We start from the raw sequence: 26757 nt of genomic DNA, 5'->3' as shown, positions 1-26757 counted from the left end.
ATTATCATTCTGGGTGTTAATCTTCAAAAATGAAGTGTAGGACCTTTAATAATTCTGTTATAATGACTTTCTCTTAAAACCATCAGTAGGGCTTTCAAGACTTTAGGACGGTGTTAGAAATGTATAGGTTTAGTTCAGTCCAATTAAACTAGCTTCCTCCAGTACAGAGCTCATTTTTCCAGAAATAATTTTTTTCAACAGGGTATACCTATATACTTTTTTTTTTTTTTTTTTTTTTGGCAGTACGCGGGCCCCTCATTGTTGTGGCCTCTCCCATTGCAGAGCACAGGCTCCGGACACACAGGCTCAGCGGCCATGGCTCACGGGCCCAGCCGCTCCGCACCGGGGCACAAACCCGTGTCTCCTGCATCAGCAGGCGGACTCCCAACCACTGCACCACCAGGGAAGCCCTATACTTTATTTTATTTTATTTATTTTTATTTTTTTTTGGATTGATTGCAGTACGCGGGCCTCTCACTGCTGTGGCCTCTCCCGTTGCGGAGCACAGGCTCCGGACGCACAGCCTCAGCGGCCATGGCTCACAGGCCCAGCCGCTCCGCGGCATGTGGGATCTTCCTGGACCGGGGCACGAATCCGTGTCCCCTGCATCGGCAGGCGGACTCTCAACCACTGCGCCACCAGGGAAGCCCCCTATACTTTTTAATTGAATTATTCCATAGAAATATACTCCTCTTGTTCTCTCTTGCGTGTATATGTTAATAAATGTTAAAGTGTTGTCTAAACCCATTATCAGTCTTTATATGTACAACTTTCCCCTTGGTGTTTATATTTCCAAGCTTTTGATAAAGTTCTATTTTTTCGTTCAAATCAAGTCCTATGGAAAACAGAAAAAAAAATCAAGCACCTTTCCTTGTGCCAATGTTGAATTCTAGAGTTTATGTGATATATCAACTAAAAACAGAACTCTATTCTTTTTAGTGTAGATATAAATACAACATTTGAATCAACTTACAAAGGGGTCTCCCTATGGAGTGAATAAGTAAACTGTCAGTCTATAAAGATCTATTCAAAGACATTTGTGCTTTAAATATTTGATGAAAGTGCTGCTAAAATTCCAAATAGTCTTAAGTCACTGATAGCTCAAAATTCTATTATCACCTAAAAATAAAGTAACATTCATACACTAAGGCAAATCTTACATTTTCCTCATAATTTTCAAGTATCATTTTTTTGGGGGGGGGAGTTCTCTATTACATTGAAAACTTGGCTTGATATATTAGAAAAATAAAGAGGTGAATATAGCTACAGTTGTATACACCCTCACCTTCCTAAACATGAATAATTCAAAACTTGGAAACTGCAGCAGAATTTAGTCTGCAGAAATTTAAAGAATTTTGCTAACATGTCTTGATCATGAAGAAAAAGTGGATTTGAAACAACAAACTTTTAAATTTATTCAGTCCATAAGGAAATTTACAAAACTATTTTTTACGAAGGTAAAATATTTACCTTTCTTTCCCCCCAAAAAAGTACTGAACTTTAGTAATGGCTCTTCTTTGTGAGTCAAAGAGTTAAAACCATCTCTTTTACTCCCAAATGAGTGTCAGTCCCACTCAGAGGTGCCATGTTTTATTTAGAACATACTCTTTCTCAGTAACCACTTTGTTCTAATTGGCAAGGCAAAGCCAGGTCCCTAAAGCACATAGCTCGTTAGATTCAGTTTGGATTACAAAAACACACAATGAAACAAACTGCCCTGAAATGTACAAATTAACCGTGCAGGAGTATGGGACAGGGAGGTAGAATTAGATTGTAATAGGGAACAAAATCCACAGGGAGGCTGGGGAACAAATCACTAGTGTCTCAATAAACTATACAAGGTTTCCAAATGAGCAAATACACAAGGCAGAGGACAGGCTTTTCCATAACTCAGCCAAATTGCTTAAATATGGATACAACAAAACAAGACTTTTTTCCAACGCTATTATGCATACATGAGAAAATGGGAACACCAACAAGAAGGTTTAACAAATGAAACCTGCAGCTTGCACTGTCTAAATATGAAACTCATCTTTGCCTTCACACTGACAATGTGCAAAACAGCCCTGCAATTAAATCACACCTCCAAACATTTTTGAAAAAATCTTCTGAGAAGCAAAACAGAAGACTAAATTAGAAATAGTGCATCACTATGCAGTGCAGAGAGCAAGGTTAATGAGCTAAAAGTTATACAAACAAGAAAGATATTAAGAAATGAAGATCTCACCACCAAAATAGAAAATGCGTCAGACAAACACTCCCCCCACCACACATGCACACCTTTTCCCAAATTAGCCACTGTGTGAAGCTTCCAGCACTGCTGCTCTGATTTTCCTGTGATATCTAAAGACAAACTGCAACTGAACTAAATAAAAGAAAAGAGAACAGGAAAAGTGTGTAACCCTAATCTACACACAAATGCAAAACAATGCCACTGCTACATCTTTGCAGGGTTTTTACAGTACAACCCCATCTACACCAGCTACCTTCACTCCTGACAACATCAAATAGTGGTAGAAGACTGGGACTGGTGTGTAAACACCTAAAATCAAATTTCAGTTCTCTGCTTTAAAATTTAATCTTGGGAACATTATTTAATCCATCTGAGCTGCAGTTTCTTTACCTGTAATATGGAGGTACAAAATCGCCAAAGTTGTGAGGATCAAATGGGATAATATTGGCTTTATAATATAAAAGGACTGCAAAAATCTTACTTATTATTGCAATTACTTCATTTCAGGATTCTATTGCCTTTTTAAAAACATAGATATAATTGTCCATGTACTTCCTCCATCTTATTTTACGAACAGTAATTCTTATTCCATTACTATTTTAAGTATCCTTTTTTTGGCATTCACTTTTTTTTTTTTTTTTTTGCCATATGCGGGCCTCTCACTGTTGTGGTCTCTCCCGTTGCCAACGGAGCACAGGCTCCAGACGTGCAGGCTCAGCGGCCATGGCTCATGGGCCTAGTCGCTCCGCGGCATGTGGGATCTTCCCAGACTGGGGCACGAACCCATGTCCCCTGCATCAGCAGGCGGACTCTCAACCACTGCGCCACCAGGGAAGCCCTGGCATTCACTTTTAACATTATGCACCCTTGTTGTTTTTCTCTAAACCAGAAGTCTTGGGTTATTTTTTTCTTCTCTATAGCCAGTATTTCGTCTAAAAAGTAAATTAAGAAATTTAAAACTTTGGTAATAGTTAAAACTATTAACATACACTTAGTTCTACTTTACACACTAAGACCCAGCTGAGCAGTTGGGGCTTTTAAATGATACAAAATTTTGTATCATTAAAAATCATATTTTAGCTATACATTAATGGCCTATCATTTTTCCCATCACCCCTTCTGCGGACTAAGAATTAAGTGTAAGGGGGTTATAACCAAGAAAAGTATAAAAAAGCAACCTTACCATAACTCTCTAAATCAAGCACAAAGGAAACAGCCAGACTAAAAACTACTCTAGGGACTTCCCTGGTGGCACAGTGGTTAAGAATCCGCCTGTCAATGCAGGGGACACGGGTTCGATCCCTGGTCTGGGAAGATCCCACATGCTGTGGAGCAAGTAAGCCCGTGTGCCACAACTACTGAGCCTGCGCTCTAGAGCCCATGTGCCACAACTACTGAAACCCATGCACCTAGAGCCCGTGCTCTACCAACAAGAGAAGCCACTGCAATGAGAAGCACACACACCACAACGAAGAGTAGCCCCCTCTCGCCACAACTAGAGAAAAACCCGTGCATAGCAACGAAGACCCAATGCAGCCAAAAAAAAACTACTCTAAGTACCTGTAGCATGGTGGAGTCAAGACCAGTGAAGCACAAAAAAAGCCTCACGGTGCTTTCCTGAGTCTACCTGTTATCCATCTTCCCACCAAACCTAAAAGGAAGCCCATAAAACTAAGTGATCATTTTGATTTAGTTTGCATTAGACTGAGAACATGAAACATTAGCTTTGAACTCGTCACTTTTCATGTCGTAGAGGGCTGACTTTATTACATGAAAAGGGGCCAACCACATCTAACCTAAGTAGGTCTCAGGACTAGGGATCTCCAAGCCTCTTTCACAGAAGAGCACCATCAATTTAAAATTTGAGCACATACCTCTCACATGTCTTCTTGTTTTAAAAATAGTTATATACTCCTGAAGTGGATTAAATGGAGTGCCCCCTCACAAAACCACCCCCTCCCCCAAAAAAAGTCCACCTGGAACCTGTGAATGTAATCTTATTTGGAAAAAGGATCTTTGCAAATATAATTAAGGATTTTGAGATAAGATCATCCCCTACATGAGGGTGGGCCCTAAATCCAATGACACTCATCCTGAGACAAGACAGAGACACACAGGAGAGAAAGCCACGTGAAAATAACAGTAGACTGGAGTAATGTGTCTTCAAGCCAAGGAATGCCAAGGATTGCTGGCAGAAACCAAAAGCTAGGAGAGACATGGAGTGGATTCTCTCTCAGACCCTTCAGAAGGAACCAACCCTGCTTGCTGATATCTTGATTTCAGACTTCTGGCCTCCAGAACTCTGAGAGGATAAACTTCCATTGTCTTAAGCCATCAAATTTGTGGTAATTTGTTATGGCAACTCTGGGAAACTAATAGCAATAAGATTATATACATTATAAAAACCAACAATTTTTAAAGAATGACAAAAATAAGTATTAGTAGAAATTCTAACATCTTCTCTTTATGCCTCAATGGACAATCCTTTGCACCATTACAGAGTCCACAGCTTTAGACCAGTATGTGGGCAGAAATAAAACCAAATAACAGAGCCAAACTATCTTAAAAGACTCAATGACTATTAAATTTCTTCCACTTAAGAATGACACACAGTCACAATTTTTCTACTCAAGGCCTAAAAGAAGTTGCCTTTTTGCTACTTAAAGCACTGAGCATTTTGTTTCCCATTAGAAATGCAGCAATTATTTTTGACATAATTTCCATAACAACATCATCTTCAACACACTGCTTCATTTATCCTGACTAGCATAATAATTAACCACACAATTTAAGAATGCTTATTAGTAAGACAGCAAAGTGCTATAGACTAAGAGGACAGAAAGGGCTGCCAGAGTTCAGCTTTGCTAATCAGTTAAGGACCTGCTGCCTCTGAGTTGCTTTCATTTGAGAGCAAGGAAGCTACACCACAAAGAACAGGGTTTCTAATACAGAAACAGTCTCAACATATTCAAGTGTTAAAAAAAAAATAGATAAAACATGAGGTTATTAAAACTGTGGTGTAAAAACAGTAGCTGAAAACTATTTATATGTCCATCAAACAGAGGACTAGATAAACTGGAGCATGTATAATGAAGGTGACCAATAATTTATCAACCAAACTGGGACACTGAGGAGGAGTACAAAGGGATGTTATTAATTTCACTGATATAAAAAGCATAAACTAAGACTGTTCGGGTACATTAAGACATTTGTTAGAATATTATAATGAACTAGATTTAATGAACTATAATTAACATGAACTAGAGCAACATGTGTCAACATAATTAATTTCTTCTGTTTTTAAATTTTATTTATTTTATTATTTATTTGGTTGCACTGGGTCTTAGTTGCAGCAGGCGGGCTCCTCAGTTGTGGTTCACGGGCTCCTTAGTTGTGGCATGTGAACTCTTAGTTGTGGCATGCATGTGTGATCTAGTTTCCTGATCAGGGATCGAACCCAGGCCCCCTGCATTGGGAGCACGGAGTCTTAACCACTGTGCACCAGGGAAGTCCCAACATGATTAGTTTCTAACAGCATTATTTTAAAAAATACAAGTTTATAGAATAAGTACTGTAACAAACCACCTACACATATTAAAAACAGAATCATACATTGTTTATATAAATACCTATTCATAGTAAAAAAGTATAAATATAAGAAAGATAATGATTATCTCCGAGGTAGAAAGAGGATGACTGGGGTAAAAGGAACCTATATGATTTTAGTTCCCTTTTAAAACATGTTATAAAGCAAAAAAAAAGACAAAACGTTCATTAATTCTGGGTTGGCTTGTGGACGTTTATTATATTACTTACTATAATATTCTGAATTTTCAGACACCCACACCAGACAGACACCCACCAATGGACATAAAATGGTTCAGAGAATCTGATAAGCTTAACTTGTCACTTTTTAACAAATACATGACAATGTGTGTTATACTTGAGTAATTGGACTTTTCAGCTTTAAAGAAATCAAAGAGTATACAACAGTAATCAAGTTAACAGAATTACAAAGACATAAATACCCTATTCAAATGCTTCATTTTAAGAGCAGCAGCTGCCTTTCTTCTGGGAAAAAGTGATTTGAAAAATCAAGGTATGACAAGCATACAGATTCTACTATACTGCCCAAACCCTCAACATGCTATATAAAATGACTCATTAGAGTGGGTGTTTTGTTTTACACTATTTTACACTATTTGTTTGTTTTTACACTATTTGTTTTACACTATTTAATGGATATGGGGTTCCCACAATTTCTAAAAGGAAACATGCATTACAAGAAGTGCTTAAAATTTTCAGATTCACTCTGTTCCAAAGTTCTAACACTTCACTTCCAGTCCAAACTTCTAACAGGAAATGGAAGCAGAAAGGAAATTAGAGTGTAACTCCAAAGCAGTAAGAGTTCCAGGTTCATGAGGAAACATTTTAGTTTACTTGTGAAATGGGAATGTTGCCCTGTTCTGGAAATTACCATGAAACTCAAGTCACCTCAAGGAAAAATGTTTGCATCTGGTTTACCATTCCATCTTATGCCCACCATTGCTGTATCACTTACCCTGGATGTCAACATTGAGATTCCCTATGCTGCTAGCTACAGCCAACTTTATTTTGCTCATTCCAAAATGAAACTAACCATTTCTGGAGTCTGTCAGACATATGTAGAATGCACTCTACTTTTTAAAAATTTATAATGTTTACAGTTAATTAATAATAAAAGTCTCAACATATAGACAAAATCAAAATTAATTAAAATCCCCCCCAAATACTCCTACTCTGAGACTACCAAAATTAAATTTTTCACGTACCTTCACCCAGCTTTATTCCATGCAACTATATACATACAATGTGTTGTCTAACTAAAAACAATATACAACACGTGCTTCAATCAATATTTAATTAATGTCCCTATGTTATTTATCAGCATTTAATTAATGCCCATATGTTATCATTAAAAGGAAAAAAAATCCCAAATAACCTAATGGCATGTTAAGAGTATAAGTTACAAAACTCTATTATTCAATAATCACTTTGGACTTATATAGAAGATTAAACAGCAATGAACAAGCTTGGTAATTTTCAGATTGGACACAAAGTATGCAGCAATGAGGAAATTGAAATCTTGCTTTAATACTAGCTATTTCGATCCCTTAAAGCCTCTCCAAAGTCCATTTTAAGTTTAAAACAATAACTATAAGATAATATCAAGAAATAATAAAAGTGAAGATGAAATTACTATACAAAATTAATAATTTTCTCGAGCTGACAAAGGCTAATAAACAGAAATATATTCATTTATAACCATATTTCTCTCCAATGTTAAATATCAGAAGTCAACATCTAAGATCACTCATTTGAATGGGTACCTGAAAACAGATTCTTACAAAACCAAGTACACAGCTCTAGAGTCATTACCAGAATATGCTTCCTACATGACATGTATCATTTTCTTTATTTATTGCAATATTCTTCACCACTAACAAGGCACAAGGTACAACTAACCATGCAACAAAGGTAAGCTTGCTTAACTATCTTTCCATTAAGAAATACACATATTTGAAAAGTTACACTGAAACTAATTTTCAGAAAATTAAATAACCATCAGAAAATTAAATAACCATTCAGAAAATTAAAAACCATGTATTATCTGCTTTAATTAATCTTCAATTGATAAGAGACTCCTCACACTTTAGTTCTTCTAGTCTTATTCTTGTCTTTGTATAAATCGACATAGTAATGCATTAAAAGTACTCCTTTTTAAAGGAAACATTCTGTAAAAGGTTTAAAAAAAAAAAAACCTTCTTGCACTGTGAATAATCATCCCTCCTGTATTTTTCCAATTTTATGTGAATCATGGAATAGCAAGTTTCCTAAAAGTTAGGCTTAAATGGAACAGTATGTTCAGATCATGTCTATAGTTTAAAAAGAAATTGCTTACTTTGATTTCTCAATGAAATACTTTTTTCAGTCAATAAATAAGACATTTTAGTGTCCGTTTTTTAAAGAAATTGCTGAAAATTATTAAAAACCATATACATACAGTCTAAAAGTCCACAAGACCAAACTGATTGTTTTTACACTGAGCACTTGTTAAGTTTGTCTTCTGATAAGCATCTGTCATCAGTGCTACTCAAAGAATCTTCCATCCCTTGGGACCTATCTTCAAGCTCACTCCCTTATAAAGTATAAAAAATGGTCTATGGATTATAGCTACTTCCTAGTGACCAGACTCCTCTGTCCCCCACAGCAAGCATTTCCAAGGGTGGTAGAGATAATGCCACATTGCTAGAGGTGTTACTTCAGTCAGTGCTTTAAAATTTCTGCCTTCCCCACCTTGTGATCATCCTGGTTGACGTTTCTGTCATACACACTTTTATTTAGCAAACCCATTCTGTGAAAAGCACTGCTTTATGATAGCTGGGCTTCAATACAGTAGTACAGGAGGTCGTTGTGAATTTGGTACTAAATGTCCCTAAATATCCAGACCAGTTGGTATCTAAAACTCACAAATTCAAAAATTGGGTTTGCACTCAAACAGAAAATAATACCCCAGGCATTTCTATGGTTGTTAAGAGGCAAGACCACCCTTTAGATGCTATGGTTGACCTTTCAGATATCTTCTTAACACAGCTGTAGGCAATCGGGATTAGTTCATGCTTTCACACAGAAAATCGAATAATCCAAATAAGTCAATAGCTCAGAATGAACAAAGATCACAAGAAATCAGTTGGTTAACACCTTGCCTAAAGACAGAAAGGAAATATGCCCTATTCTGCAAAGAAAATGAGATCTCAAGTAACTCAATGGCTTTCCAGTGAATTTCTGCAATTTGGTGGTTTTAAATTTTTTAAACCATACTCCACAGTAATATATATTTACATCACAACCCATTACACATATAAATGAAAATAACGTGTAACTCAAACAAAAGTTTTACAAACAATACTTATCCTTAATATCTGTGATGCATTCAGACTGTTTTCTATTGTAATCAATTTTTAATTGTGGATCATGACCCACTAAATTGATTTCTCTACCCACTAATTAATCACAATACCCACAGTTTGAAAAACTGCATTAAAAAGTAGTGTTTCAACCAGTAAGTGTTTATATCACCCTAATATAACTATTAGTACCATGTCATGAAATTTTGTTCTATTATAGATATATAGATATTTACTGATTCTTTTAGTAAAGTCATACGAAAAACAATATGAAATGTTTAATGAAAAACAGAATAGCATGATAGGTAGAATATTATAAAGGTGGTAGAAAAGCCAAAACTAGACAAGACTTTAAACATGTTTTTACTCATTTCATTCAATTTCATGTAAACAAGTTATAACAAACTCACTTTTCCACCATAGTTTTAAAAAGGAATCCTGAAAAATCTCTTTAACCTAATGGTACACAATAGCTATTTTTAATTTTTCCACGTTTTAAAGTACATTGTACACTTTAAAAGACTATTTAAAATCACAGTGGCTTTGGCCAAAGTAATCTTCATGTTGTCTTTCACATCTCATGCCTCTGCTACAATGCATTTCTATACTCTCCCTATCTTCATAGAGAAACAAAACGCACAAATGTATCTTTAAAGTTCAATGATCTTTTTTCTCTTGAATTTCAAAAAGAACACCAAAAATGCTGCTTCAGCAAGCAGGACGTTACTTACAAGTCATTCCTTTCAACTGATGTTGGGGAAATCAGGAGTGTGGGGGCAAAGATAAAGGAAGGAGAGAGTATTTTCTTTACACACTTGAAAATATCCTCTTAATATTTTTAAAAGCAAAAATAACTAAGCTGTGTATAGAGTCAATGGACACAGACCAACAGAGATACAATAAATAATGATAACCATAGAAAATAAAACTGTAACAAGTCCAAAGAAACGCAAAGACCGTGGCTGAACTATCTTCGCTGATACTTTTTTTAACTTTATATTTATTTAGAGACATGAGACAGTTCTTTGAGTATCTGATGTGAGCCACCTGACTCACAGGTGCCTGGCTTCGCCCACAGCCATGCTTTACCGAATTATCAGGGGGAACTAGTTCTATGTGGAGACAGACACATAATATACATTTTCTCTCATTGCTACTTCATCTTTACTACTCATACATATAAACTCTCATCAGTAAGGAAGCATTTCTTCATATCTGTTATTGTAGATACGCGTGTGGAGACAGACACACAATATACATTTTCTCTCATTGCTACTTCATCTTTACTACACATATATATAAACTCTCAGTGAGGAAGCATTTCTTCATATCTGTAATGGTAGATATACAAAGTAAGAAAAGCACAATACATTCACTTAATAACATGGCAGAGATTCTGTTAAAAGCGGGATTAAAAACCAAACTTACCAGTATTTTTTCTTTTAAAAACCTAAAGTATTTGACAAATTCCAGACCTTTAACAGATACAAACTGCCAGATTCCCCAGCCCTCCCAACTCCATCAACCTATCCCCTAGTTGTGGCATAAATATAAAGGTCTAAAGCTTACACTATGATCATTTCCTTGTCCAAATAGCACAATGAACAGAAGATGAAAACTGCCAAAGATTCTCTCCTTGACCAAATTCCAGCCAGGCTCCTCTGAGCCCTCTTCTCTACCAGGCCTCAACCTTGACCTAAAAAAACTACCGACTCCCAACACAAATCATTTTATACACTCAGATCCCCCCACATTAACAGATTTAAACAACCACTAACACAGTTTTCAGACAGCTTAAGGCCCCTTCCCTAGGGTGATCCTAGTCCCTCTTAAAGTGCCTGTCTGAGAAAGCTCAAAGCTGCCAAAAGAATTTAAGATTTGTTCCAACAAACAGCTGACTCTAGGCCCCTGACTACCCTATCTTAGAGCATTTACTAAAAACGGTTTAAAATTGTAAATCCTTCCTCTGTCCCTTTGAGATGTATATGTGTATCTCCTACAACTCTATCACTCAGGAGTATCTTTCTCAAGAACATGAAAGCCATTCCTTTAAATGTAATCATCAGGAAGAACAGGGTCTCAATCTCTATCTCTGTAGGAGGATAAAATCCTAACTTTCCTAACTTCAATAACTGTCAACCAACAGACCCTGCCAGTCTCATTTACAACAACCAATCCTTTGTGATTTTTCTACTCGCCCGATTATACTGAGCCAAGCTAGCAGCCCCTCCCCTACTCCTTCATTCTCCCTTTAAAATGCCCATTTCCCTCTGCACAAGTCCCCTTTTCCCTACTGCAGCGGTATATTACTGATTAAAATCTGTCCTTACCACTTTAACTTGTGTCCAGGTTTGTCTTAGACAAAACAATAAAGTAATAAAAAGTAATAAAGAATGAAACTTAAACATATCCTAATTAGTAAGACTTAATTATTTTACGTAAGATCATTAGATGTGAAGTTCTTTTAAAAAAACACCTGAAGGTTTTAACTTCATTAAGGAGTCATAATTCAAGGAGTCAACCAATCAGCATTTAGGGGGTGGAAAAGGCCCTTGTCAAACATCAAGCCTAAGCCCTTCATGTTACAAATGATGAATCTAATGCCCAAAGAGATTAAGTGACTTACCCAAGGTGATTTCATTGAGGGATTGGATTAGAAAGCCTAATTCAGCATTATTCTCTTCCTGACTCCAAGCTGAAAATATTCTTTCTCTTGTATTCTCATTGGTAAAAGCAACATTCACCATTAATCATTCAAATCAAGATCAGAGATGAACATATATATTTTACCCTACTACAACACAAGTGTTTACAATTGCACTATATGCCAACAACTGTAAACTGAGGAAAGTTTGTTTGGTACAAGTACACACAAGATTTCATTTCACTCAGGGAAGACTGTTTCAATAGTCCTAAGCAAGTATATGAAGCAACTTAGTGACGAGAAACTGCTTTCAAACACAAGCAAATAAAACCCCATGCATAAACCCAAAAAAGGGTAGACAGTCTTAAAATAATTTAGACAGCCTTAAAAACAACCAAAAGAAGAAAATAAATTTAAAACCCTTTTTCTGCACTTACCAGCAAAGCATTTGGAACAGAGATTCATAGTCTTGCTGGACCTGGGGCAAAAAGAAAGAAAGAAAAGAAAGAAGAGCTAAAAATTCAGTTATCACTCTAATCAAAACATAAAGATGTTTGAAACATAGGCAAAGAATTTCCTGGCCAGGCAACTGAACTAATAAACTAATGAGAAGTCCCTAACCAGCTAGCCACCCTCCCCCACAACAAAACAAAAACAAAACAACAAAAATAAAATGCTTTTTTGTTTGTTATCTGTGAGTTAGTCAATGCTTTATTTTTTGTGACTAGCAGCTTATATGGGGCAAGTTCAGGAATACTGTAATATGCCCAGAAGATAACAGAGGAGTGAATTTATCCCACATGATTGCCACATTCCCTCTGTTTACATTAGAACATACACCACAGACTCATCACTAAAAAAGGGAAAATTTTGTCTGTAAAGAGGTAAAACTTGCTCCTTATTTACACACTCAATTACCTCTATAATATTACTTGACCTTTTGTCCTCTTTCCCCTCATTCCAGTCCAATTTCAGATCCTGGTCATATTATGACCTTGCCATTTAAAATTCTTTCTTCAGATGTTCCCAATCAAATTATTTTTCATGTCCTTTCATCTGTTAATAATAACTACAATTCACTGAGTACTAACTTGGATGGGCACTTAACATACATTATCTTATTAATCTTCCCAACATTCCTGAAACTGGGCATTACCAGATTGCTTCGTTTCTAAAATACACCTTTTAAAAAAATCACATAAACATTTCTACAACCAGGAAATATCATACCACTGGCTACAAGTGATGAATAATTTAATGAGGAAATGTTTCCACCACCTCCTTCCAAGATGTTATTAAATTGAGTGGTCTTCGAAATCAAGGACATACAGTCATCCTCATTTAACAGGTGAGCAGCTTGCCCATGGTCACACAGCTGGGGAACTAACTGCAGAGGTATCTTACCTAAGGTCTGAGCTAACTCCAAAGGCCACCCTAACTACAAAAGCCTCCTAGAATACTCTTTCTTGAGTAAACTGACCTATCTACAGCTTCATTCCTCAGCAACTCCCCTCCCAACATCTGAGTCTTCCCAGAGCCACTCCTACACATGGAATATGGCAACAGTCTTCTGCCCTCCACAGTTAATTTAACAATTAATGAAAGCCTCCCTCGGGAAGTATTCCCTGATGACTATGATTGTCTTCCAATGTACTGGGACCCAAGATCTAACTGTCAGTAATTGTCATAGGGTGATAAAATGAGGGGGTGGGGGGTGGGAGAGGAGGCAGGAGGGATCACTAGTTCTCTTTCCCAAAAGAGATGCTATGTTAACAGGTGGATCTTTCTTTAGAAGTCTGCTTAATATAAAGACATCAAAGGCAGTAAGGAAATTTAAGTATCAACAAAATGAATAAAAATGAAAAAAACAGACAAAGAGATGTATTAACAGTGGCATCTAACATTTATTACAAGCCTACCACGTGGTAAGCATAATAGCACATGCCTTCGACCCCATTTTACCAATGAGGAAACTGAGTCTCCAAGAGGGTATATAACTTGCCAAAGTTACAGAACTAGTAAGTAGATGAACCTGGTCTAATTCCAAAGCCTGTGTTTTCACCATGCCAAACTAGGGCCTCTGCCTCAATACAGAAGTTTAGATGAACACACTCTGGTGGTTTGGGAGAATGGTCCCACAACCAAGATTTAATCTACGGTAATCAAGGCAGCTCCTGGAAAAAGTACAGCCTTTAATCTGGAGGAAGCACAACTACTGCCCGACCCTCCAAATACACATATATATACACAGGGAAGCGACCCAAGGCTGCCAGTCATTTCAGTTCCAACTCAAGGAAGAACTGGGGATGAAGGAATTCCTTTGTTGCTAGAACTACCCCCAGGGAGGAAGGCCTCTTCCTGATGTGGTCGCTATCTCTTGCCCATGCAGTGCCACAGAGAGCCAGAGATAACTTGTTTATCCTCCGCTGCTCCCCATGATCCAGCAGGAATCATGGACAGCCTGCAGAGAATTACTGAGGGCAGCTGGGCACCAAGTGTGCCAGTTTTAACATCTGTGTTTCACAAAGCTGGTAAGAAAAAACGGCAAAATACAAGAGCAACTTTTTCGACTTGCCATTATCTCTCTTCAGATGGCTGATGTATTTTAAATGCCCGCTATACCTATATATTACCTAGATGACATCTATTCTACTTTCTGAGTAAGAACTTTTCAGCAACACAGTCATCAGTCAGGTTACAAAAGAAATAATACAGATATTGATATTATTAATCAAAACAGAGATGTTGTCTAAAATCTGAAAGAACCAGATTTTGGATATAGAAGTAATAGCTACTGGTAATGCCAACTTGGATCACATATGTCAGAAACACTGAATGTGAAAAAAATGGCAGAGGCTTCTGAGAACTTTGCTCCTTTCTCATGTTCAACATGTAAATCTTGAAGCTAACCACAGGCATACAACCACCAAAAAACGCAGTGTGATCCACCTGCACAGTCTTGGGGTAGACTAAATAGAGTTCTCTATGTGGCCACAAGCATGAAAGGTGATATGATTCTCTTATATCTCCAATGTTCCAGAGAAATTGCTCTTACTGAGATATCCAATGGCTACCATGTTTCTAAAACCAAGGTTTAGTAGGTTGAATAATGGCTGCCCAAAAATATCAAATCCTAATCCCTGAAATTTGCAATTCCCGGAATTTATCTTATTTGGGGAAAAGGTCTTTGCAGAAGAATTAAGCTAAAGATTTTGAGCTTACTCTGTATTATTGAGGTGGGCCCTAAATGGCATTACAAGTGTTTTTGTGAGAGGGAAAGAAAGTTTGGAAACACACAGAGAGAAGGCAATGTGAAAATGGAGGTAGAGACTGGAGGAATGTGGTCACAAACCCAGGAATACTGGAGCAGCCACTGGAAGCAGAAAGAGGCAAGCAAAGGATTTTTCCCTAAAGCCCCCTGGAGGGAAGGCAGTTCTGACAGATTTGGGGCTTCTAGGCTCCAGAAACTTAAGAGTATATATTTCTGTTGTTTTAAGCCATCAAATTTGTGGTAATTTGCAGCCCCAGAAAACTGATACACAGGGTTATGACCCTGATCTCATCTTACTCCCTCTCTCTCAGCACCATTCAACTAGATCCATCCTTCTTGAAACTCTCTACTTTTGCCTTGTCACTCAGATCCCAGATCAAATCTACCCCTACCCTCCACCCCATTTTCCTCCCACATAACAGCTCCCTCTTAGCCACCTTTGCTGGCTCCTCCTCCACTGTCAAGGCCTTACTTATAATTGGAGGTCCCAGGACTTGGGTCCTCATTATCCCTACTTCCAACTTAGTGATATCACACAGTCCCATGGCTTTAAATACTATATCTATACACTAAAGACTCACAATTGTTTACCTTCATCCCAAACCTCTTCACCTTGCTCCAAACTCATACATCTAACTGCCTATTTGACATCTTTACATGCAGCTCAGTCACAACATTTCAAACTAGAACATTCAATATTCCCCCAAAACCCGCTGACCCATTTTGTCCACCTTTATAAATAGCAAACAGCTTCCTCCAAGTTGCTCAAGTCAAAATCCAAAACACCAACCTTGATTTCCCTCTTCCCTGCAGTCTCTCATACACAGTACTGAGCAAGATCCATTGGCTCTATTTTCAAATAGACCTAAATCTATCTACTTCTCTCCTTTGCCAATGCTTCTACTCTGGCCACCATGCTCTTACATAGGTCACTGTAAATGACGTTTTACTGGTCTTCCCACTCCCATACTTGACCCTTGGCAACGATTTTCCACATAGCAGCCAGGGTAATCTTTTTTTTTTAAGTTATATCATACTATTTTCTTTCTTAATGCCAATTTCCTGTCGCATTTATATTTTAGTGGTTTGGGGTTTTTTTTGGCTGCATTGGGTCTTCATTGCTGCAGTCGAGCTTTCTCTAGTCGCAGCGAGCGGGGATTACTCTTCATTGCAGTGTGCAGGCTTCTCATTGTGGTGGCTTTTCTTGTTGCAGAGCACGGGCTTGTTGCTCCCCGGCATGTGGGATCTTCCTGGACAAGGGCTCAAACCCGTGTCGCCTGCGTTGGCAGGCAGATTCTTAACCAATGTGCCGCCAGGGAAGCCCTCCTATGGCACTTAGTATGAAATTCAAACTTGTTAACTAAAGCCTTAAGTCCTCTCATGTTCTGTCTTTTGCTCCTCTCACGTACCACACTTCAACTATACTCACCTTTTTATCTGTTTCTAGAACGCACTGCAGAGCTCTTGCCCATGCTGTTCCCTCTACTCTTAAATCATTGTAGGACTGGCTCTTTCTTGTCACTCAGGTCCTAGTTCAAACCTTCTCAGTAGGTTTCACCTGACCACCCAATTTAAATCACTCATCTTCCTGTTCACAACACCTCATTCTTTGATACCTCACCACTGGCCTGTTTGCTTGTTGACTATCCTTCAATGCCAGAATATAAGTATCATAAGAGCAAATACCCTCTTGGACCCTCATTTGGTACTTAACAGGCACCCGATAAATACTTGTTAAGTGAAGAAATGAATCCTCTCTTGAAGGCATGAACCATGAAAATTCTAAGTAAATTTTTAATATATATTTTGTAAAGGTCATTCAAACACCTCCTAGAAGACACGGCATCCACAATTCCTGTCGCTGTCAGCCTGTCATCTCTCAGGAGCTCTGTCACACTGTAATATCTATAAATGGTAGATAATGCCACCCTCTGTACCTGGCCATGATTTGTCACTCAGGAGATAACAGGTGGCAGACACTTTCAGAATTTTCTTTCCCATGAGATGGAGTTGCAAAGAATCCAGCTTAAATTTTTTTCTTCTTTCAATAAATAATGTTTAGTGATATTTTCTTGTTTTGAAAATACATGTCCCTTGTACAAAATTTAGAAAAAGAACAGAAGCATTTAAGCAAAAGCCAAAGATCACTCATAATCCTTCTTCCAAACATAAGAATTGTTAACATTCTGAAATAATGCCTTTTTATCTTTATGGATATATGTAATAAGAATTTATTATATTAACAGTACTGGTAAAGTTGTGTGGTATGTTCACATGTATGCTTCATAACATACACGTTGCATATTTTCTTTTGTATATATAAAATACAAAACTCACCAAAAATATATAATTAAAATATGTAAATTTCATTTTATATTTATGTTTAGTGATATTTCCCATATCATTAAATATTCTCCAAAAATATTCTTGTTGCTCTGTAATAGTCCATTACATACTAACACTATAGTCACTCTCTTACTGTTGAATGTTTAATCTTTTCCCCAGATTTTTTCTATTATAAATATTGCTATAATGAGCATTTCTGGACATAAGTCTTTGGTCATAGATCTTTGGCTGGTAACTTTCTTTAAAACTGACTCTGGGGGGCTTCCCTGGTGGCGCAGTGGTTGAGAATCTGCCTGCCAATGCAGGGGACACGGGTTCGAGCCCTGGTCTGGGAGAATCCCACATGCCGCGGAGCAACTAGGCCCGTGAGCCACAACTACTGAGCCTGCGCGTCTGGAGCCTGTGCTCCGCAACAAGAGAGGCCGCGATAGTGAGAGGCCCACGCATCGCGATGAAGAGTGGCTCCCACTTGCCGCAACTAGAGAAAGCCCTCGCACAGAAACGAAGACCCAACACAGCCATAAATAAATAAATAAAAATTAAAAAAAAAAAAAAACTGACTCTGGAAAGGAGAATTACTGAGATGAAAAAGTATGATTTGGTAAATACCGCCAAATTACTTCCCAGATGAGTTCTACCAATTTACACTCATCAAAAGCATCTGAAAGTATTTTTTTCAATACACTCCCACCAACATTAAGTAAATAATTAATTTCAAATCTTTGTTTAATGGGAGAAATGGTTATCCTGCTTTAATCATGTGTTTTCTTCTGAAATTAAAAAAAATTCGAATTCTGAAGGATACTAATTTTTTTAATGAAAAATAAATTAATCTTCCAGCTAGTTTGTCTCAAGGAATTAAAAGAACATTCCTAATTTCTGAGAATTCTAAAAACATTTTATTTACAGCATTTTCTTGACATTCATACAACACTACTAACTCTCACCACTCAGAAAAATGCATACATGCCAGGTCCCCCCCCACAAATATTTTAATACAAATATGGAAATAGAAAACAACCCTGTCATCATATCAGTGAGGAAGAAACTGAGGCACAAAAAAAATAAAGAGGAGTCAAAAGGAAAAACAAAAGTACCAATACATAACTATGCCAAGCCATTCCAGCCATTCCACCCTAAATTTCTCTAGGTAAGGCATGGATCATAACATTTTTAAAAACCTAGACTACACAGGGATTTCCTTCTTAATGAAGAAAACCAATCTGTAAAAACCGAGTCACATTTCCTAATTCAATCTCCTTCAATAATCCAGAGGAAGGAGAGGGGAGCTGGGCAGGGATGTGCATATACATGCAAAGGAAGAGAAGGAATAAAACAAACCACAATGCCTCCTCCACTCTAAAAACCATTCCAGTCACCTTAGAAGTAAGATTAGATGATTAAAGACTAGTAACAATCCACGTGCCACCTCATACACGTTAAGCCAGAAAGTCTTAACTTCCTACAACAGCTAGAAAGCAGCAAACAACTCTACTAAATCATCACTCTTTGCTCACCCCAGGCAAACAAGAAAAAGGCCAGTTCAAACAGATGACATCCTAGCAGGCAATGACAAAGGAGGCTTTCAACAGTGCATCCAGCCTGTCTGAATTGTTATACATCACTCTAAATCATTCGGACAATATCTGCAAAGTTTTCTTTTTAAGGGAATATTACAAAGGAAAAGATGGAGTTGTTATTAAGGGGGATTAGTTGCTAGAATGTAAGCAATATGGGTCATGCTACTTTAAAAGCTAATTTCACTGTAATAATTTAGATTCCAGGTAGGGTACTGTAATGAACCGTGTCTTAACACTTTATACCCAAATTCAAGGACAGGAAGGACATAGCACACACCTCTGGTTTTCTTTAAGTCCCTGCACTAAAAAGATATACAGATGTAAAACAAGTCACATTATCATCTGTGGCCCTGTACACATTACTAAAAGGCTAGCCCAGCACTACCTAACGATTAAAACAAGATGAGGCATGGCCATCAATAAACTGATAAAAAGAAGAAGAAATATTAAAACGTAAATCCTTTGTAGAAATGCAGAAGAAAAAAATACAATGAACTGAATAAAAATGGCAAATAATTTTTCCACATAAGAGAAACTTAATGACCCTATCAATTCTAACACATACTGTATACAGTGGCTGCAGCTGTCTTACCATATATGCCCAAACATAAGGAAAGGTTTTCTTCCCTAAAATTATCCTTCAAGAAGCAGGAATTGTTTTACAATTAAATCCTTACTTTTGAAGTAGGCATCAATAATTTTATATTAAATACAAACAGGGGAGAAAGAAAAAAAAGAAAAGGCTTCCCAAAAACCTTGAAGTGAAAACTCCAAGCGAGCAGTCATGCCCAGGGGAATGGCATTTGGGATTCCAAAAGAGTAAGACCCTACCAATGGAATCAAACTCCCAGGGACGTCCATCCAGTCAGAGTCTGTGAAAGGGGCAAGGCAGTGAAGTTCTCATCTCTGGGCATAGACAGGGAAGTTCTCATCTCTGGGCATAAACACTGAAGTCTGGAAAAACATCACATAACACTAGCGCTGGATGCTTTGTCAAAGTTATTACACCAAACAAGTTTCAAAAGGGAGTAAAATACAGATTTAAACACAGATTAAGTACTTATTCCTGGAGTGTAATGTCACAATTACAAGAGGTAGCTGTCACCTGAAAAAGGCCTCTGAAGATCATTTAGGAAGAAATGCAATTAAAAAAACCTTGGAAAGTTAGGAAGATCACAAATAACATCAAAATGATGGCAATTCTCCTAATGTTATATGAATGAATTCTGTGGCTTCAGATAAAACTTACAGAGAGCAACATTTACAGATTCTTTAAATGCTCCATATCTCAAACAACTTGTAAGGAAGTAAATAACTGAAAAACGGGGCCAATACCTTTAAATGTGGTTTCAGTAAATAAATATTAAAGACATTCATGGCTGTGAAGATGTGGAGCATTCAAATAACTGTTTCATAAAATGACTGTGGGAAAGTAATATCTTTAAATGTATATTAGGAATAAATTCAAATACATGGAACTTGATAGTATAACCTATTCTTAAATATGCATGTGCAATTACTACTGGGGTAAACTGAGAGAAGAATATAGGAGATCTCTCTGTATTATTCTTTTTCTACAATTGCATGTAAATCTAAATTATCTCAAAATGAAAAAGTTAAAGAAAAGATTCTTTTAATATATATATGCAATTATTATAATTAACTATTTAACATTTTAATTATTTCGTCTATACCCCTAAAAATTTCTATATTTATGTTGACCAAAACACTTCTTTTTCTTATTGAGAAGATGGAGAAATGCCTTATATCTGGATCTCTTCATTTTCAAATATACGTAATATTTTAGGAAATTCAAACCCTGTATTGGAGGAAAATAATGCTCAGCAGAATTCACTTTTATAGTAGAGAAAACCGCAGGGGAAAAAAGAAGACTAAGCTCACTGCTGGCCAGTTACTTAAAGAAACTGCATACGAGCTGATTATTAAACTTTTCCCCTAAGTTATTCCTATCCATTTTTTTTTTTTTTTTTGCGGTACACGGGCCTCTCTCACTGTTGTGGCCTCTCCCATTGCGGAGCACAGGCTCAGTGGCCATGGCTCACGGGCCCAGCCGCTCCGCGGCATGTGGGATCTTCCCGGACCAGGGCAAGAACCCATGTCCCCTGCATCGGCAGGCGGACTCTCAACCACTGCGCCACCAGGGAAGCCCTATTCCTATCCATTTTATTGGAAGTTTTTTAGAACTTTCTGAGTGAAAGTGTGAACTTTCACACTGAGTGAAAGAGTGAACTTTCTGGAGTGATGCAAATGCTCTGTATCTTGATCTGGTGGTGACTACATAAGTGTGTATATTTGTCAAAATTCACTATATTATATATATAAGATTGTGAATTTTACTGTATATAAATTGTAGCTCAATAAAGTATTATTGGTACAAAAAACAATTTTTAAAATTCTACACATTAGGTATTATTACTGGTTCATTACAAAAGGAATTCTTTATGCTGCTCTGAAAACAACACACAGAAGATTTCCCAACCATTTGGTATAGAAACAAATACCTGAGAATTAAATTGAGAACAGAAAATTTAAGAGAGAGAACAGTGAGGTATTCCCTGTCCTTATTTTTCTCCTGGCTAGCCATGGTGCTGCTGCAAATAGGTGAGGGTTAGGAGACACTACATTTATGGAAGTCAGAATGTTTTCACCTGAATAGTGATCAAAATAATTAACTGGCTACGAAACTTCCGTAATGGGTTAATAATTATACAAAAGAACCACTTCTTCTAAGAAAAAATAGTGAGCCTTGCGTTTTCCATCATCTTTGCAACCATCATTACATAAAAACTACTGAAGAATTATATATGTACCTGTCCTACCCAAGTGACAAATATTTCTGCTTCATCCTGGTGAAGTGTGCATTTATCTACTCTTATTATTAAGACAATTTAGGCTTGCGAACAGAGGCATTCACTTATCCATATTTAAGGAAAATCAGATCAAACACGGGATAATTTTAATAAAAGATGAAAAGTAAACCTAACACATTATTATTAGATCTTTCTTTGCCAGAAAATGAGACATAAACCTGGGAGATGATAGTTACAAGGGTTCAAGCTGCAAGGTTAATAAACAGGCTAACACAGGTACTGTACAGCTAAGAAAGAAAAGCATAAGGTGCTTCTAACAGCTGGAAAACATCCAGGTAAAAAGACATCTACAAGATGTAACATTTCAGTTCATGTCATTCAGTTAAGACTCAGGTACCAAAAGAGTATCCACTAAATATGGAGGAAGAGAAAGTAATATCCAGCAGTATACAAACACAAAATATTTTTAATATGCAGTTACCGTCACTGACATCAAAAAAATGTCTTCTGTACTTCAATAGCACCTTTCATCTTGTTCAAATTCTAAACATTTCATATATTACATCAGTCTACCAGGATATTCTTGGGGCGGGGGGAGTGGGGGTTGGGGCTGGTGAAAGGGTTGGGATCACACCTACCATGAACCTAGATGAGAAATGGATGAAAGGTGACAACAGAAGAGAAATTGCTCTCCTTATTCCCAGTCCAATGCTCAGTGAAAAGGAAGAAAGTTCAAAGTTTAAAATTTCCATTTCCTGACTATTTTAGTCATTCACCACAAAATACAAGATTGCCTAAAGTCTGCAAAAGAAAATTCTCCATGTAATCAACCTGAGCAGTTAAAACCCCCAGCAGAAAAAGAGAAAGAGCTAGAAGGAAACTCAAGAGTACATCTTTTCTGTCCCTGCCTCAATAAGATAAAGTATCCCTGTTCTATGACAAGAGGTTCCACTGCTTCTTTGTGTGTCATGTTTCACTGCCTCCCAAACCTCAAAAACATTAATATCTAATGTCTTACTTTATAACCTTCCTACTATTGTAAATGCTTTAATAATCTTGTCATCAGAATAAAAACACAGGCTGCCACAGGGGTAACTGGTAAGAACAGTGACCTGAGACGAAAGGGCCTGTCTTGAATGTGTGACCTCAGGTTTGTGTTTTCTCATCCATTAAAACAAAATGAGTTTCTTAAACCAGTGACCTCTGACATTCTATGAATCTATGATCACACAATAATACAATCATATATAATCTAATAAGAATTACTAAACTCGCCATTATTTCTAGGCTATATATCTACTAAAACCTTCTGATGGGGACTATTTCCTGATTTTTCAGTCTTCTCACTCTGGAACATTTTCCTGAGATTTTCATTTAATGCTTACACTGTGACAAAAACTAAATATGGTGAAGGAATGCCCCTATGGATTTCTTTAAGTGCCATTCCAATTATATGACTTGTTATCAATGGTTTTAAATGCAAAGACATCATGACTCTTATTTATTAACTAGTTTTCTTATCACCTTGGGATTGTTTTGTACTACCACTGGTATAAACCCAATCCTACATCCATACTGAATTTCCACAGCTATTTACTTTCCTTAAGAAAATTATCTTGTCTTAATCCTGTTGAATGCCGTATTATGTATATTCATCAACTTTTCTAAAATATCAGATATTCTGAATTTTAATCCAGTTGTCTATTGAGCCACCTATCCCACCCAACTTGATGCCATTCACAAACTTAGTGAGCATGTTCTGTGTACCACCCACCATCTAAGACTCTGCTGGAAGTATCAGAAGCTCAGGACCCATCTGACAGAATTCAACTTAAGAGTGCACAGCTCCCCTCCCAATGCTGAGGACCTGTGCTGAGGCATGACTGAATTGTCCTAAGAAGAACTTGGTAATCATGGGTCAGTCTATCCTCCTGGCCATACAACTCTGCCACCTCTCACAAACATGCTACCTAAACCATCACAAGAAAACCAAGATGAAAGGCTGTAATCTGGCAGAAAACAGACTCATAAGAAATAACCTACAGTAGGTGCCCTAAGATGGTGAGTCTGCAGCAGCAGCATCTTCTTCAAATACAACAGTTTTCTTGACAAGACTCCACTCAACTGGCTATATTAACCTGTGCCCTTAAGACCCTCCATAAAACAGACTAACATGCCCAATGTTAGTGTACCAAATGCTCTCTCAGCCAGCAGAGCTGTTTTCCAATATAGAGGTTTATTTCCACTCCTGTCATTTGAGCTGAATGTTTCTGCAGAACCAGTTATTTTTTCCCCAAAATCTGTCTATGCCTTACAATTACACCTATTTTACTTGTGGCTGTGATCACATAGTTTAGTTACTATCTAAACGAGTAAGTGCAACAAGAAAGCATTATTTCTATGAAATCTAGGTTGAATACTTTGACTTGATTAAAAGACAGGTTGCTATTTAAAAAAAAAAAAAAAAAACGATGCTGCCAGATTAGGCATGAGCAAGACAACTTAAAGACTAAGGAACAAATCATAAAAATCTAAAGAGTGCCCTCAAACTGCTTCATAAATGTCTTTAGATTCTTACCCCATTAATGAGACCAAAACTGGATGTCAATTAACTAGCAAACATTTATTTAGGCATTCATGTGCCAGTCACCAGCAAGATATTTTAAATGAGTTAACCATTTCACGCTAGTATATGTTTTACAATTACTAACACAGTGCTTTTATCATCAGCATTTTTCACATGAGAAAACTGAGGCACAGAAAAGTTAAGTAACTTGCGTAAGTTCACATGCTAGTAAGGAGTAGAGTGACGGTCCCAATCCAGAAGGCCAGTTCCAGAAGGCATATGCTACGCTATCGCAGATGATGTATTATTTGCATGGTGAACACAAGAAAAAGTGTATGGCTCTCAAATCAGTTGACAGATATGCAAAGAAAAGGTCTTCAGCCTACCACCCAACACACACACACACACATTTTAAATTAAATGCAGCCATAAATAAACAAAATAAATAAATAAATATATAAAATCAAAAACAAACCAAAAAAAAAACCAAATCATAAGACAGCAATGAGACAAAGCTAAAAGGTGGGATAACTGGCCTGTATTTTTCTAAACCTCACTGACATGAAAAACAGTGAGGAAGAGGAACTATTCTAGATTAAAAGAGACTAAGAAAAACAACAACCGAATGTAATCTAGAAAATCACTTTTGGATCCTGGATTAGAAAAAAGGGGTAAAAAAGCTCTAGAAGACATTTTTGGAACAACGGGGGAAATTTTAATATGTATATAAAATAGCTGATATAAAATTCTTGCTAATTTTTTTAATATGACAATGATACTGTGGTTATGTATGAAAATGTGTGTCCTCATTCTTATAAGATTCATGTTGAAATATTTAAGAGGCAAACTGTCATGGTATCTGCAAATGGTTCTGAAAAGGTATATTTATAGAAAGAGGTAAAGCATGGGTAGCAAGTGTTAATCAGTGAATCTAGGTGAAGAGTATATGGACATTCAGTATACTACTTATCTCAACCTTTCTGTGGGGTTGAAATTTTTCAAAATAAAAAAGTTGAAGGAAGATGTCTACACAAAGACTTGTACATGACTGTTATTCATAACAGCCAAAGACTAAAAGCAAGCCAAATGCCCATCAACTAATGAATAGATAAATGAAACGTGGTATTATCCATAGAATGGACTACTATTCAGTAATAAAAAGGAACACCCTATGGATACATGCTACAACATAGATGAACCTTGAAAATACTCATCTCAGTGAAAGAAGCTAGCGTTCTATATATTATGATGCCATTTATGTGGAATATTAAGTAAAGGCAAATCTACAAAAACAGAAAACAGATGAGTTGCCTGGAAGTGGGCAAAGAAATTTACCACTAATAGCCCTGAGGAAACTTTTCAGGGTGATGGAAATGTTCTAAAATTGTATGTGGTAATGGTGGTAGAACACTGGGAACTTACTAAACATCATCAAACTGTGCAATTACAATGGGTGAATCTTATGGTAGATAAATTATACCTCAATAAAATTGTTAACAAAAAAGTAAGGAAAGAAACATTCAATCAAAAAAAAAAAAAAAAACAGGGACTTCCTTGGTGGTCCAGTGGTTAAGAATCCGCCTTCCAATTCAGGGAATGCAGGTTCAATCCCTGGTCAGGGAACTAAGATCCCACACACTGTGAATAACTAAGCCTGCACGCCACAACTACTGAGCCCATGTGCTCCGGAGCCTGCACACAACTAGAGAGAAGCGCACGTGCCACAACGAAGAGCCCTCACACAGCAACTAAGACCAGACACAGCCAAAATAAATAAATAAATATTTTTTAAATATCAAGGTAAAACAATAATAATTGGGAAAGGAATAAATTTGGTTATCTGCTAGTATAGACTGGACGCAGGGAGCAAGACATCAGGCTAAGCTATATAATTGAAGGGAGTTACATTTATCTAAAAAAATAGATAAAAATAAAACATGCAATAAAATGTTACTTTAAAAGAACGTCAACCCCTTATTGTTATATTTCCAAATAAGGTCTCTATCCAAATGATAGTATATAAATTAATTTTATAATCAAAAGACTCTGCTTTCAACAACACAAAGACAAATAACCCAATTTAAAAATGGGCAAAGGAGGGAATTCCCTGGTGGTCCAGTGGTCGGGACCCTGCACTTTCACTGCCAAGGGCCCAGGTTCCTGGTCGGGGAACTAGGATCCTGCAGCCGTGCAGCGCAGCCAGGGGGGAAAAAAGGCGTGGGGCGGGGGGGTGGCGCAAAGGACTTTATATATATATATATATTTTTTTTTTTTTGGGGGGCTGTGTCGGGTCTTAGTTGCAGCACGCAAGATCTTTCATTGCAGCACGCAGGTTCAGT

At 37.1% G+C, this 26757-nt stretch overlaps 1 protein-coding gene across 2 annotated transcripts in view; it reads right to left on the bottom strand.

The window, feature by feature from the left end:
- The window catches only part of ZFAND3 (zinc finger AN1-type containing 3), a 337867-nt gene that overhangs the window by 210631 nt on the left and 100479 nt on the right, over nt 1-26757 (bottom strand). For both annotated transcript variants that reach the window (XM_060307446.2, XM_070046699.1), the window contains exon 2: nt 12262-12302. In XM_060307446.2, coding sequence (XP_060163429.1) covers nt 12262-12302 — 41 coding nt within the window. The remainder of the gene's footprint in view (nt 1-12261; nt 12303-26757) is intronic.

The sequence above is a fragment of the Globicephala melas genome, chromosome 11 (genome assembly GCF_963455315.2).
Source record: "Globicephala melas chromosome 11, mGloMel1.2, whole genome shotgun sequence".
NCBI classification, from domain to species: domain Eukaryota; kingdom Metazoa; phylum Chordata; class Mammalia; order Artiodactyla; family Delphinidae; genus Globicephala; species Globicephala melas.
Note: the sequence above shows the minus strand (reverse complement) of the source record. Positions and strands in the feature narration are given on the sequence as shown.